This window comes from Daktulosphaira vitifoliae, unplaced genomic scaffold, assembly GCF_025091365.1.
Source record: "Daktulosphaira vitifoliae isolate Bord-2020 unplaced genomic scaffold, ASM2509136v1 Scaffold_4, whole genome shotgun sequence".
Classification (NCBI taxonomy): Eukaryota; Metazoa; Arthropoda; class Insecta; order Hemiptera; family Phylloxeridae; genus Daktulosphaira; species Daktulosphaira vitifoliae.
Genome location: NW_026099575.1, coordinates 22,830,873 through 22,848,205, shown reverse-complemented (window position 1 = coordinate 22,848,205; position 17,333 = coordinate 22,830,873). Strand labels below are relative to the sequence as shown.

At 25.9% G+C, this 17,333-nt stretch overlaps 2 protein-coding genes across 8 annotated transcripts in view; both read left to right on the top strand.

The window, feature by feature from the left end:
- LOC126903727 (solute carrier family 12 member 6) overlaps positions 1 to 17,333 on the top strand; it is a 170,516-nt gene that overhangs the window by 137,887 nt on the left and 15,296 nt on the right. The gene's annotated exons all lie outside the window — the stretch shown is intronic.
- LOC126903742 (uncharacterized) overlaps positions 5,973 to 17,333 on the top strand; it is a 94,229-nt gene continuing 82,868 nt past the window's right edge. The window contains exon 1 of the mRNA XM_050682198.1: positions 5,973 to 8,385. Coding sequence (XP_050538155.1) covers positions 6,031 to 6,777 — 747 coding nt within the window. The 5' untranslated portion in view covers positions 5,973 to 6,030 and the 3' untranslated portion in view covers positions 6,778 to 8,385. The remainder of the gene's footprint in view (positions 8,386 to 17,333) is intronic.

Sequence of the window (17,333 nt, the reverse complement as noted above, 5' to 3'; positions counted from 1 at the left end):
GGAGTCGCGAGAGATGTGGCTTATAACTCCTGACAAAACCTAACGATTACTTTTGCAACCTCTAAAAATACCAAATATTATTAAGTAGTCGGGGGGTAAATTTGTTTTATATAAAATGCATAATATATAAAATTAATACAAATCAATTCTCTAAAAAAATAATTATAATACTTATAAAATACTTTTATGTGAAAGGTAAAACGGGATTAAAGTGAATATGGTGTAAGCCGATTTTTACCTTACTTTTTAAAACAAACATTTTTATTCCAGTTAAGTACGAGAACATAATATAAAAAGAGTTTGAAAACTGAAATACAAGCATTAAAAATAGCATAGGAAAAAATAATACTGCTAAAAAAAATTGAATTATTCATAATTTTTGTATTTATATATATTGAATAAATCTTTGACGATCTTATAAGATATGATTTGGTTAATGAAATGAGCTTTTAGAAAACATGTTGTTTTACGATATCGTTGGTCCATGTTATCAAAAAAGAGACAGAAAAGAACGAAATTTTCACGCTAAACATTGTCTTAACACTAAATATGTGATAAATCAATACCAACTAGATCTCATGACTGCATGTAGAGTTTTCACTAAGTAAGGAAACGGGTTTTTATTGTCTCATTGTTTATAATAATTTACCTGTTTACTTACTTACTGAACACTCTGTATAACATAATAATTTGTTTTTTTCCATTTTAATTATAGGCGATCATTCAAACAATAATAATTTTCATTGAATATATTCAAATCTTATAACGAATATTTAACATGAAAAAGATTTTTTTGTCTTTTTCTTCGCGATATAAACCAACGTTTAATACCGTTCATTAACACACAAAAATTTACTTTTTTTTAACTGTGTAAAAGTTAAATTAATATGCATAATAAAAGTATTTTTTTTTTGAATCTGCTCTACAAAAATCCTATCTTGAATTTATTTTTTCGTAAATTAAATTATTAATTTTTTCTTAAAAATAAAAACAGTATTATAAATTTTAAGATTATTAGAGTTCAAAAGTATGTATTAAAAAAATATTTATTTGATTAAAATTTATAAAAATGGTGAGAACATGCCGGGCCACTTAGATATTACATGAAATAAATATAATTATATAAAATTATAAATAAAGAAAAACATGTAATTTTTAATGAATAAATTAGGATTTTTCATAAATATTTTAATCAATTAATTGTTCGCTTAGAAGTACAATTAGATTTAAAACCATTGATGTCAAGAGACTACGCTTTCCTAACAAATTTTATATTGACATACATCCAATAAAAGAACTGTTAAATAGTTTTTTATTAGTTGAATTATATTTTATATTAGTTTATAAAAATACTTGTTAATTTGATCAATATATTATTCTTCTGATAAAAATAAAGGTTAAATTAACAAAAACTATGGTTCATTTAACCAAAAGTTTATTAAATGTATTTTTATAATGCATTTCTGAATTAACAGGAGGATTTTTTCAATGTAGACATTTTAGGACAGATTTTATAGTTTATTCAGAGAATACCGGTTTGAGATAATGAAATCCAAATGATGAAAACATTTATAATTTGACGTTTTATTCGTAGGTGTTCAAGTTTTACTATATTGATTGGTTTATGGATTCTATAGTATAATACACTTTTATGTGTAAAGTTACACTCAGAACGTATATCGTGTTAACTATATAGATATAAATCAATGTAAAGAAGTTTATTTGAGATGATGTAAAATATAAATTGATTAAAAATAATGCATGAGAATACCTATTCTTGAATACTTACTCAAAAATGAATATTTACCTACTAAAGCTTACCTTTCCCTAGAGAAAAAAATTGAATACGCTTAAAAAATATTGGTTCAGTTTTATTGCGTTACATTGTAAGAATTGATGATTATTTATTACTAATATTATTTAAAATTAAAAGTATTAATTTAAAACTAAAATATATTTAATTCAAATAACACAAATAATACAAAAAAAAATCGCGTAAACGTATTTCGGAAACAGTATGTGTTTGACACTGATAATAGTGTCAAACACATACTGACACCACTACTGAAAAATAGTTTCTAATACACCCCTAGTGATCTTATTACCTAGTCAATTTACCATTAAATGATGTTATTTCCTAATGATATTGTCACATTTTAACAGTTTATACAAATTTAATAATAAACTTTGCAGAGGACCTAGATCCCACTGCAAAAAAATTTTTGGTAACTACTAGATTGGAAATTTCTTCATTTTGTATTAATTTTTATTTATTACAATGGAAAAAAAAGTAGTCTAGTTAAAATTAAATAGGTTAAACAATATTATTTTATTTAAGTATAAATGACAAAAGGCGATATTAAATTTTTAGCAAAACCTAAGACAGTTTAAGTGTTTTGACAAGAATGACCCCTATTTGGTTTGATGAAAAAAATCTGTTTGGTTTATGCTTACAGATATAAACCAAATAGAAAGACTTACAAAATGGTTACAAATTAGAATGTGGAAAAAATAATAATAAAAATGTCTAAATATTCAATAACATAGTTTCTATTTTGAATCATTTTTTAAAGTAGTATTTAATTTTGTAGAGGCAGTGTATTGGATATGGATATTTTATTTTTACACTGCGGTAAATACATTCGTAATTCAAATCTAATCGCTTAATACCATATTAAAAGAAACTTTATAGATGTCCAAGTTACATATTTAAGAAAAATTATGGCAAAAATGTCATTTTGACTACTTTAAAATATTAATTGGTTATAATACAACTATTTACGTTAATTTATATAAATTTTAGCATTTTATTTTTATAGAAATAATATATCATTAATTATAAATAATTAAATACATATTATCATGTGATATGATAATATTTATTTTAATATAGTAGTACTTGAATTTTCGTTATATTGTATATATTATATACGATATAACGGAATACATTATATCTATATAATATGTACTTAAATATAGACTCTATAATTTATGTTTTATTAATTAATCTTAAAAAATATTATTTTTTTATGATATAAATTGTTAGCAATATAAGTACACAAATCAATTTTATCTTGCTATAAAATATGCATTTCATGCAGTTTGATTAATAACTATAATGTGAACAATAATACTTACAATCAGCTAATATATAATTATAATTCGAAAATCTAAACAATTTTTTAAATATTATTGAATGCAATGTCACTTAAAGATAAAACAATAAATTTGTATTACAACAATTATATATATTAAACATGCTTAACTAATAATCCATATTCCAGGAATGTTTTTTACAGTAATGATTTTAAAGTTAATGACATTTGAACTTGTATTTTTTGTTAAACATTTAAAATCCAAATACTGTTTATTAAAATTCCCTGAATATTAATACAATTAAATTATACTAGTTAAAAATATCAAAATAAATCTTATTTTAAAGATTACTGGCTGATGTCCAAACTATTAACTCTTAATGACTTTTCAAGTACAACCAGCAAATCCTCTTTTTTTTTTTTTTATAGAAAGTTTCGGAAATGTATTTGCTATAAATATAATAGTATGCTTTCATATTTTATAATTACAAAACATATATTATTGATTAAAATTAATGAACCAATAAAAATAATTATTTCGTTTTCAATATTTCATATGATAAATAGTTCTCTAATAATACGTAACAAGTATTTTATACGTTTGGTGTAAGAATAGCATGTAAATGTAATTGCAGAACTTTTACAACTAACAGAAATTTTAGGTGGTTGTGCACCTATGTATTGGTATATGAAAAATTTTCTGGGCTATAAGCCAATGTACAGTAATGGTACTGATAACTGGGAAAACAACGTCATGCTTAACAGCCAGAAAAAGGCAGAACCCATAACTTACTATTTGTTATATGTATGTGTATATTATAATCTGTTGTTGGTGCAAATTGAAAGCGAAATCTGTAGTAAACTGACAAATGTGGGCATAAGTCCAACATACCCTCTCATGAGCATTTACTTCCTCTCAAAAAAGGTGTAATATCAGAATTTATCACGCTCATTTAGTCCTGTAAATGTAGGTAAATTAAATTTTAACCTATTCTTCCTGAGGGAGCAGTTGTTCTTTGGAGATACCTAAATGCTAATGTTTTATTCTACAAAAGGATCATTAACTTTCTCTTTCCGCATAACACATATATTCATTTAAAAGAATTAAATGTTTAATTAATTTAAAAATAATTTACATACGACGAAACAATGCGCTGATCTTATCGAGCTTTAAAAAATTATAACAATGATAATTACGATGTTATTAGTTTATCGTTTAACTCATAAATTATAAAAATTAATAATTGTTCTAAGACCTATAAAAGAAGCATCTGATGTTTATCGATGTCTAGATAGTTTTCATTTTATTTAAAAAGTGGAAAAAAACACTGTCAGTATGGTAGTTCAATATTTAAATTAAATTAAATCATTGATAACATACAGCTCTAAATAAAGTAAAAATTATTTTTTATTAAAAATGTGTTTTCCAAAAATAGTTATAGATAGTTCTTAATATTCAAGTTAACGATCATTCAACACTGTTTAAAATTGATGTTCATTAATAATAATTGATAATAAAATTCGTTGTGTTGTTATACTTGGCTACCAAAAGCACTTTTCATTGTGCTTCAGCCAGAAAAAAATAACCAAAATACACCACTTTTAATCTATTGTAAATTTATTAATTTTAAAAGTGATTATCATCAAATAAAAATTATGAACTTTTAAATTTATAAAATATTTCTTACTACTATTCATTCATTCAATTACTTTAAACGTTATTTACAAACACAGCCACGAACAAAAATCTAAATAATAAAGCATAACAATTAAAAACAAAAAAGCATAAAAAAAAATAAATAATAAAGCATTAACAAATAATTACAATATTATGCCAGAATACAATATGTCATAATTAGTTTAATTTTATAGCAATTATTTGTTTTGGACTAGCCTTCCAGATTGACCTCAATTGCATTAAAAAGTTCGTGTTGTGTAATTATTCTAAACCATTAAATTGGTCCCATGTATTTTAAGATATGAAATAATTTTAGAGTACATTCTTATTCCTTATTGTTGTTCTTTTAAAATCAAATCTTTTTAGCTTCGATGCGAAGCGGAGAAGGTATTAATTTTACTATGATGTGTTTTTTTTTTTTTTTATGTCTGTTGCCACTTTTTCTCAGTTCTCACTGGACCGATTTCTTTCAAAAATACGTCAAAAGATCACAAATCGTATCTAGTTGGAGACATTACCCTTAAAAATTGAAAAAAATTCCCTCGTTCCTCGAAAATGGGGGAAATATCCAAAAAAATTACAAATTTAAAAATCGCTAATATTCGAAATTTTTTCACTTTTTTTTCTTAAAACTTCCATAACTTTTTGAAAAATCAACAAATTAACATAATTTTTTTTTATACTAAAACTTTAGATATTTACCTTTCATTTAATATCATTTTTTTGAAAATCTATCACTTAACCTGCTCATGGGGGGGATTTAAAATAGTAACTTTTTTACAAAAACTAACTTTTTCAACTTAATTTTTGAAAATGTTCCGGAAATACTGCGTCCTTCAAACATATATCAAATTAAAGCTTATTTTATGTACTATAAAATGAAAAAAAAAATTTGTCCCGACATCTTATCTTCTATGCGCAAATGGCTACCATATTCAAAAATATGCTATTTTAACAAATTTTTTTTTTTAATTAAACACTATCTACAGATTTGCATCGAAGCGTTTCTTATGATAGTGATTTTAATCACTGTCAAATATCATCTATACTGGACCCAACTATGCCACGACCCCACTGTGCCGCCATCCAACTGTGCTGGGTTTTTATTATATTTCATATTAGGTAGTACATATTAGGTATGTATAACATTTATGAATTTCACAAATTGTCGTATTTATATAAATAATAATAANATCCAAAAAATCAGGAAAGGTAGGTGCTGGAATTTGGGGCTTAAAGCCACGAATAAATGTCAGTATGTCATTGGGCACAACACCCTCTGTTTTCCAAGCAGAGGTGATGGCGATACTGGTAGGGGCTCAGAACTTGCTGGTATACAAAAATAGGAAGATAACTATCTTTAGTGGTAGTCAAGCGGCTTTGAAAGCACTCTGTAACGATCAGGTGAATTCAAAGCTGGTCCTCGAATGCAGGGAAACTTTAGAATCACTATCGAGGTTCAACAAAGTTACACTAGTGTGGGTACCGGGACACAACGGTGTCACTGAAAATGAGAATGCTGACTTTCTAGCCAGGAAAGGAGCAGAGAACACCTATGTTGGACCAGAACCAGTGGTAGGACTCACTGAGCAATCGCTCAAAGCGTTACCCAAGAATTGGTGCAGAGAACAACACAGGAAAATCTGGAAGTACTTGGTAGTACCTAGACAATCTAAAATGTTTATCAAGACCCCTGGTCTATTGCTGGGTGATCTTAATAGCATGACTAGACATCAAATAAGCACCCTGACTGATCTACTGACAGGACATGGTCACCTGCTTAAACATCTTAACGCAATGGGGGTATCGGAATCACCATTGTGCAGGAAGTGTGGAGTAGAAGAGGAAGACTCATTTCATATCATGTGCGAATGTGAAGCCTTGTCCACGCTAAGATCAAACTACTTGAATAAACCTTTTCCTGAAAAAAAAGATATTAAAAACCTAAAACCCAGAGAGATACTTAATTTCGCCAGAAAGACAGGACTCTTTGGTCATCTTTAGAGATGACTTATGGTTGGTAATGTATTAACACTTTGGTGATAATACTTAGGTGGGTAAATCGAATCAAGACAATTCGATATGAGGTGCGCACAATGGACCAACAGGTCTGGGTGCATGGGCATTATGTCCACTTCGATAATAACTAAAACTAAGACTAAAACTATATAAATAATATTTTTAAGTGTTCTGGAAAATTTGATGGATTATATTTATCATAAAACAACTCATAAATAAAAAAATCATTTAAAATAATTATAAAAGTATGTCACTATTTGCCTTTGGCAAATATTTTCTAAAATTAAAAACTTTCAATCTTCTTAAAACAATTCAAAAACTGTATCGACTAACTGAATGATGGCGTAATTTGAGCACATTGAAAAAACGAATCAATAATTGTAGTCATTTCATTATTCACAATTTTGATATACCCAACTAAACAGGTAATCCAACATGTTCTTTAACTTTTGACCAATTTGATATTTTTAAAAAACATTTTAGCTTCGATGTGAAGCTGAGAAGGTATTCATTTTACTATGATGTGTTTTTTTTGTGTCTGTTACTACTTTTTTTCAGCTCTTACCGAACCGATTTCTTTCAATACGTCAAAAGATCACAAATCGTATCTAATCGAAGACATTACCCTCAAAAATAGAAAAAATTTCTCTCGTTCCCCATAAATATAGGAAATCTCTAAAAAATTTACAAATTTAAAAATTGCTAATTTTCGAAATTTTTCAATTTTTTTTACTTAAAACTGCCATACCTTTTTTAAATTTGATATAATTTTTTTTTATTGATACATGAGGTATTTACCTATCATTTGGTATATATTTTTTATAAATCTGACCCTTTACCTGGATTCAAAATGACACCTTTTTTAACTTAATTTTTGAAAGTGTTCCGAAAAGTCTGACACATTTATATATATCTTAAATTAAAGCTAATAAAATATAATTTATTGTGAAAAAAAAAAAATTCGTACTTTATTTTGTTTTCATGATAAAAATGTATATCAAAGTTAATAAAAAAAACCCAGCACAGGGGGGTCGCGGCACAGTGGTGACGTGGCATAGATGGATCAAGTATAATGATATCTGACAGTGATTAAAATCACTATCAAAAAAAAACGCTTCGATGCAAATCTTTAGATAGTGTTTAATTTTAAAAAATTGGTGGATTATTCCAAAAGCTACATGATCTGCTAGTTCATTAATAATATCCTAATTAAGATAAAGTATGTCAAATGAAAGATTTATATAAATACTACTTTTCATAAAAAAATAATATTGATCCATACACTTTTCAATATGTCATAGCATTATAAAGTTAAAAATGTAAAAAATAAAATCGAGAATTTTCACACAAAAATAGCATTCGGTAGCCATTTTCACCGTGAAGATAAGATAAAGTCCGAAATTTTTTTTTTTCATGATAAAGTATATTACATTAGCTTTAATTTAAGATATATATAAAATTGTCAGAATTTCCGGAACACTTTCAAAATTTAAGTTGAAAAAGTCAATTTTTTGTGAAAAAGTTGTCATTTTGAATCCCCCCCTGTAGGCAGGTAAAAAGTCAGATTTATAAAAAAAATATACCAAATGATAGGTAAAGACATCATGCATCTACAAAAAAAAGAATTATATTGATCCATACATCTTTCGAGAAGTTATAGCATTATAAAGTTAAAAATATAAAAAAGAATTTTTTTACAAAAATCGTATTTTTTTTATTAAGTTTAATGTCTGTTTTCACCATGAAGATAAAATAAAGTCCGAAATTTTTTTTTACCATTATAAAGTATATTACATTAGCTTTAATTTAAGATATATATAAAAGTGTCAGACCTTCCGGAACATTTTCAAAAATCAAGTTGAAAAAATTAATTTTTTGTGAAAAAGTTGTCATTTTAAATCCCCTTCTGTGGGCAAGTAAAGGGTCACATATAAAAAAAAAATATACCAAATGAAAGGTAATGATATCATGCATCTATATAAAAAAAACTTTATTGATATGTTCATTTTTAAAAAAGTTATGGTAGTTTTTAGTAAAAAAAATTGAAAATTAGCGATTTTTAAATTTGTAATTTTTTTGGAGGTTTCCCCCATTTACGGGGAACGAGGAGATTTTTTTCAATTTTCGAGGGTAACGTCTTCGACTAGATACGATTTGTGATCTTTTGACGTATCATTGAAAGAAATCGGTTCGTTGAGAGCTGAGAAAAAGTGGTAACAGACAAAAAAAAAAAAAAACACATCATTGTAAAACCAATACCTTCTCAGCTTCGCATCGAAGCTAAAATACGTTTTTTGAAAAAAATTCTTTTTTTTATTTTTAACTTTATACTGCTATAACTTTTTAAAAAATGTATGGATCAATATAATTGTTTTTTTATAGATACATAATGTCCTTACCTATAATTTGGTATATTTTATAAATCTCACCCTTTACCTGCACACAGGGGGGATTTAAAATGACAACTTTTTCACAAAAAATTAATTTTTTCAACTTAACTTTTGAAAGTGTTCCGGAAAGTCTGACACTTTTATATATATCTTAAATTAAAGCTAATGTAATATACTTTATTATGGAAAAAAAAAATTTCGGACTTTATTTTGTCTTCATGGTGAAAATGGCTACCGAATGCTATTTTTGTGTGAAAATTCTTGATTTTATTTTTTACATTTTACATCAATACAATTTTTATGAGAAATAATATTTATATTTCTCTTTTATTCGACATACTTTATCTTAAACGGGATATAAATAAAGAAATAGCAGATCATGTAGCTTTTGGAATAATCAACCAATTTTTTAAAACTAATCACTATCTAAAGATTTGCATCGAAGCGTTTTTTTGATAGTGATTTTAATCACTGTCAGATATCATCTATATTGGACCCAACTATGCCACGTCACCACTGTGCTGGGATTTTTAATAATAAACTTTAAGTATAATACTGCTAATTATAGGTATAAAAAATTGTGCGATAATTGTAATTGTAATTATAATTATATAAATAAAAATTCTTTTTTATATGTTTAATTTTATAATGCTATAAATTTTTGAAAAATTTATGAAAAATGAATCATTATAATTTTTTTAAGATAAGTACTATTTATATTCGTCTATAATGCAACATATTTTTTTTTTAATCGGATCCTTTCCCTTTATAAATATATACAGTACGATCTTGATAATCAGACACATATGGGACCGAAAAAGTGCCAGATTCTCAAAAATTCCAGATTATCGGGATAGTTAGAAAAAAAGATTATAACATAAAAAAAAAAGTTATATGTATGTATTCATACTAATTTTACATAATTAACAATATGTACATACATATTTTTATGAATAATATACATTAATTTTTTTTTGTTTCTTCGCCTTGTTATATACTTTATTGAAAGCCATTTCTTTAATTCTTTTTAAAGTCATCATGTCGGAGCTAGGGACATCGTTTTCTTCGCCCATTTTGTGCATACGTTTAGTGCATTTAATACCTCATTGTTGGTCACAGTTCGCTTGGTCGTCACTTCCTGGTCGTCATCATCGTTGTCATCGGTCAAAATCTCGCTAATTATTTCATCATCAGTGAGTGATAGAATTCCCTCCTCGCCTGCCCCGTGTAACCAATCTTGTACGTCGTCGTTGGCAAGAGTTAAGTCACCTTCACATTTTTTTAATAACTCATCTAGAAATTCGGAAGTTAACGGTTGAGTTGAGATCTTGGAGTTATCATCGTCCACCTCGTCCGAAATGAAGGCAGAGTGGTTGAGCCAAACATTCTTCCATGAACACTGGATATTCTCGCTCTTGACTTTATCCAGCTGTGGGCTAGGCTATAAACGTCTTTAATGTTGGTTTTTTTTTAAAAATTCAATGATTCCGTCAAACTGCTTTATGACGTCGCTCAATAGAGTTTTTTTGTAGTTGATTTTTATTTGTTGAATGACATTTTGGTCCATGGGCTGTAAAAACGGTGTGTTAAATGAAGAAAAACAAAACATTAAACAACAACAGGAGTACGGAGTAAAGTGCAAGTATGTTCAAGTATTTTCATGATTGTTTACTTTCAAACTTCCAGAAAATTACGCTGTAGAACGAATTTTTAAAAAATTTTAACGATAATATTGGGGCGCCGAATTACTGAACGTAATATATAAGTGTAATATATTACACTTATAAATCATAAAACTTGTAATCAGAATATAAATAAGGAAATAGGATATCAAGTAGCTTTTGGAATAATCCACCAATTTTTTACACCAGAAAAGATCTTATTATTGCATTGATAATAATACTATTGGTTTTTTCTACGAAAATAATTATTGCTTGAATGTAAAAACGTATATTATCGTTATCGATGCAAGATCTCTTTTGATTTAAAACACATAAAAAATTTTATCTATTGTACATTAATAAAATGTATTTTACCGAATTTTTTTCCTTTAAAATAAAATATAAGCAAATTATGATATTGATTATTTTAAGCTAAGATGTATAGTTTTTTTACAATGACCAAGTTAACATATATACATATAGAATTAATAGTATACAACAGTGTAAATGTTACCACAGATTTTTGGTGTACAATTTTTGTAATATGTGCAATGCAACGAAATTTTGCATATTATGACAATTTATTTACAAAAATTATTTAATTAGAATTATTTTTTTTAATATTAAGAAAATGAATGTGAATATGTAATCGTTGGCTTTATCATCAAGTAGTCGTGTTCTTTTATCATAATTAATACTCTATTACTCTGTGTATATAATATTGAATGAAAAAAAAAGGAATTCTTTTTTAATATTTTTAAGTAGTCAATTGATCTTGATAAATAATTTTAAATGAAATTCAATGACTTCATTTTTTAAATTAAATAAAAAAAATTTTAATCGAAATAAAGGTAATACGTTGAAATATTTGTAAAAGAAGATATACAACACGTATATTTATGTCTGGAATTGTTTTAAAATTACTTTCATAACTAATATAATATAAATTATGCGTCATGATGTTTTTATATTTTTTAAGTTTCAGGACTTTCTTAACTTAAGTGTATTTATATTTATTTTACTCTAGAAGTTTCTTGGGACTTTCAGAACAAACCGTTGTTTAATCCTTAAGGGTGTGCGTACATGCAAACGTAAACTTTCTAACCCTTGTCGGTCTGTCACAGTATTTATATAAATTCCCACCCTGCGGTTGAATAGAGATAATTTGTATTTTGTATTTGACACCATTCATGGATTATGGTGCTTCTGTATCTAATGACTGTAATTAGGGTCTAACGTAAAAAACACTATGGCTACTATGCATACTTAAAAATTAAGATACTAGATGAAAAAATTTTACAAAAAAATAAACAATGAAAGTTCAATAAAAAAAATTAATTATCAATCAAATTCTCTATAAAACTATGACAACTCTTAAATAAAACACTGATGTGTGTGACACTTTTATAAATGTTTTTAATGTTTTAAAAAGCTTTTACATTTTTAATTAATAATATATTTACTTTTAAACATTTTTTTTTAACTATTACTTAGATTACTTCATATGTTTTTATATTGTTTATTTCACCTCTTTTTTAATATTAAATAATAATGTCAAGCTATTCATCAAACTAAATCTTTTGACATAAATTATTGATTAATTTTACTTTTTACATTTTTCCATGAAAATCCTTTTTTTAGATAAACTAAAGTATTATTGTGTGCATTTAAAACTATTCATTGTTTTAGCATAGCGTTAAAAGTTTTATTTCACCTAGTGGACCATTTAGAAGTTTATTCTATTATTCATTTATTTTTCTGGCGCTCAAACGCCAAGAAGCTCCTTAAAATATACTAGAAAAATTGGCTAAAAATAAAATATGTTGACTGTCGCAAAATATTATGTACTATAGCCATTACATGTCTTCCAACAAATCTAAATTCACTAACATGCTAAAATATAACATTACTGTCGCAGTCATGTTATTCCTTAAATGATTTGAATACCAATTTCGATAACTCATTTACGTCCAATTTAATTATATAAAAATTAACTTCAATTTAAAATTAAATAAAATAATTAACTTTAAAATAAGTGCTGATGTTTTCAGATATTTTTCTCATTTTAAGAAAAGAATTCCTTCTCAACTTTCAACGATTAATAACAGCAAAAGTAACGATCATTAACTAAATAAATATAACTTTAGTAAAATTATTATATTTTTCATAATTAAAAGTTTATAAATGCATCATATAGATGTTTTAATGTGCTTACTAGTACAACCATAATATATTATATTACATTAAATCTGCAAATGAAAATACTCTACAATTTTGAGTAATAAACTACAAGTATAATATACAACATGTCTTGAGTCGTCAAACAAAAGCACTTATGTATTCTTAATTGTTGTTTAAACTTCTCTTATTTAGATATACAAATGTTATTAAACTTATATTAGAATTTCTCGTAAGATAACATAAAGCTACAAAATACACAAGGATATTGTAATAACTAATGAAATAATTAACTATACTTAGTATGGCGGCTCGTGGCTTGGACGACGGGACGATCGCACCCCCTATTAAAATTAATTATAAGAAGAAAATTAATTGTATATTCTTAATTCTGCATTTTTATTAAAAACGCAAATTTTTAAATAGTAAAATAGTTATAATACATTTGTCGTGTGCGAACATTAGAATTGTTTCCCTCAGTATATGTTGGTAGGCATGTACACACGAGCAGTATTTGGACGACCGACAGCGTTATCCGATTAATATTCTGTAACGTATATTATAAGCGAGGCACCCAATCTGCGTCCGGGTACAGTTCAGCTGTGATCGTACGGGGGTATTGGACGACACCGGCACCGTCGTCCATTCGGTAAAATATTAGTATATTACTATATTGCGTAATTCATTTTTAGAATTAATTGCGTATCCGCTGGTTGTTATCGGCTGCCATTATAGCAGCCTAATGAACTAATGAGTTCACCATATCAATATACATTACTTTTTAAAAATATCCACTATTTATTTGCATACAAAAAGTTAAGAAATTATTTTAATTTTTTCTAATAAAGTTGAATAGTTATGCCTTAACATACAAATCTTCAGGATTGAATACAATTTCTACAGTCCAATAAATAACATCATTTAATATTATTAAAATAAATTCTAAACTTTCTTGTAGAAAATACCACTTAAATATGTAAAATTTTGACTATATTAAAATCATAAATAAATTACGGCATTTCTAATAAGAAACTTGTAAATTCCTTCGTCCTTCATCAATATTTGCAATTACACACATAAAATAATGTTAATTAAAACTTTACTTTATCGATTTAATTTAAAATATGAAGTTAATAACTATTTTTACTGTATGTATATAACGTTGTGTTAATTTATTGCCCATGAGGGCTGGACCACCACCAGTAGGAACTAAAATTACTAACCAAATCACTTAAATCTAACACTGCCGAATAGTACAGCCAATTCTTTTTGTCCTTGTATCACTTTACTACAGCTTAAAGCATTGAAATAACTATTTCTGTATCAAAGGTCTTAAAAAAGCATTTTACAATAGTGACATCAAATGATTTATGTTATAAATTTTGTGTTATAAATTAATATTTTATTTTACTATAAAAATATTAAAGTACAACTGAATAATGAAAACAAACTCTGAACTTCCATTTCAAAAATAATGTAACTCATATAGAATGAGGTATCATGAATTTTTTATTAAATAATGGATTTTTTTTTACGTAAACTGATAAACCCGACCGAATAATATATTTTTTATTTTTGTACTCTATGGTGAGTATTAAGTTAATTTTTAAAAAAACTATGTCTAAGGACATTTTTTAAGGATAAAGTTCGAGATTTAATGAAACCCTAAAATATTTTTTATACTATTAGATGAAGACAGGACTAAGTAATAATTTGACTGTTTAATAACCAGATTTGTAATTACCCCTATCGCTTATACCTAAAAATTATAATAACTTAACATTAATATTACAAATTGGTTATTGACCAATCAAAATTTTTTTCAGTTCAATTAATAGCATAAAAATATATTCTAGGTTCTCGTTTAACTATTGAGTATTACCCTTAAAAGATACCCCTAGATAAATTTAAAAACATTTTGTAAAATTATCGTTTCATATATTCAACAACTTGTCCTTGATTTGACTTGGCACTGTTTGCAATGATAATGTACCAGTACCGTGTGATATGTTTATTCTGTATTTAGCATAATTTATTTTTGATGAGTCGTTAAACTTCTAACTATAAAACGTAGATATACAAGAGTAATCTAAAATTGTCATGCGATTCTATGAGTAAACATTTATTTGCGCTTATTTTAGATATATATTCTAAATTGAAGAGGTGTAACTAGGTGATAATACCTATATTATTTCTTATATAAATTAAATAAACTACTAATATAAAAATAAAAATAGAAATTAAGCTACTCTAAGAAATATAGCTAATGTAAGCATGGAACCTAATATATGAACATAATAAAAAAGTGAATTTTAATTTTACATAAAGGTACTCAATATAAAACGTTTATTATTAATCTGATGTCTAATACATGAATATTTTTGTAAGCAACTAAATAATAACTTTAAGCATAATAATATTAAAGTAATAAAAATAAAAATTACAATAACTTACAATAATTTTTAATCAAAGCTTATAATTTTAACATTGACAAAATTGTTTTCGTTTTGAAATGAAAAACAAATTTAATAGTATAGTTTCATAAATTTTTAGTTAATTAATATTTTTGTAAGACATTGTTTATATTATATTTTGAATATTCCATAATGTAAATTCTTAGTTCATAAATTTATTTATTTATATTATAAAACGCATTAAGGAATCTCTCTTTATCGTTTCAATTAAATAAATTTTTCAAATAAAACATATGAAATTCCTTAGTTCACAAAAAACGTTTGAAAATAGTCATAGAAAAAATAATTAATTTTTAATAACAAAACTATGATTTATATTATTATTATTGCCTTTTCAAAAATTGTTTTTAATTTTACTTTCTTTGTGTAACTAAAATTATTTCATATCACTATCAAAAGAATGTTAAAAATTTCGTTCTGTACATTCTGTTCTTCGGTAATGATTATTTCAGCGAAAGAAATAATGTTCAGCTGGTTTCCAACTCTGGCATCATAATTTTACCTATAGAAACAACAAGCTGAGAACAACAGGTGGATTATGTCTGTCATCGTTTCGGCAACTATACCTAACCCATCCCGGAATGTAGGTCTTTATTAGTAAATTTCACTGTCGATTCAAATTTAAATATCACCTCAATTATAATAAAAATTAAGAAATGTATATCTTATTGTCAACACCGTTGACTTAACAAATAACAATAATAACTAGTTATTAAGCCAAAGATCACTGATACATCACCATAGTATAAAAAACTTTATAAAAATTCACATTCTAAAAAAATTTTAAAAATATAGTTAGTATTAAGGTTGATATGGAACCGTTTGTTTTAATCACTTAGTTTTCTTATTTGACCTGGCATAAGAAAACTTCAGTGCATCTCGGTGAAAGGCTATAAATTATGAAATAACTTATTATGAATTTATATAGCATTTTAAATTGATGTCTCAAATCGTTTCTTTTATTTTAATTTTTAACTACGAAAAATCTAAAATAATTCAAAAACGAACATCTAAAGGTAGTTGAAAAACTAGAGCGGAGAGTGTGATGATTTTTTTTTAATAATTCTCACAAATGTTATTAAAAATATAAAATGATTTACTATCCGCATGCATAAATTTCAACCTATACGATTCAAAAATGTATTCTTAATTCGAATGATTAGTTAGTCGTGTAAAATGATGATAAAAAGATTATTTTCATAGCTCTCGAAATATTAAAAGAGAATATACAAACAAGTACGCTTAAATTGTTGAATAATTCATACGAACATGAAGACCGGTAATTAAAGAATTAATTAAGGGACATTTTTGCATTTTGTTTTAATTTTTCTCTAGTTGTTTCATTAGTGAATTGAAAAAGAACACAAAGGCCAAAATGTTGAAGAAGAAAAATAACAAAACCGCTAGTGTTTAATGAAGGTTCCATGAAATATTCAGGCCTTTAGCAGAATATTTTTTATTTATCTTTTAAAAGAAAGTACAAACAAAAACCATAACTATCCGTACACAAGAACAAAGACTGGTAATCTGATTCCATTTTTATTTTGAAAAGTGTCTAATGTTGTTATAAAAATTTTGTAAAGAGTTATAAACATATCAGGTATTTCATTTGCGTTTTAGTTGCTTTTCTTAAAAAAATTATTTTTATTTTTATTAAGTGCATAAGTAATTTGTTTTACATATAATTTACCTAACATTGAGTTACCATCTATGTGTTTAAAATGCTAACTTAAGACCGATATTAACTTGCAGTAACCTCGAGAAGTACTAATGATGATCGGAGAGTTAGGATTCAAATACATGTTGTTATCTCACATACATACAACGAGATATCTTTA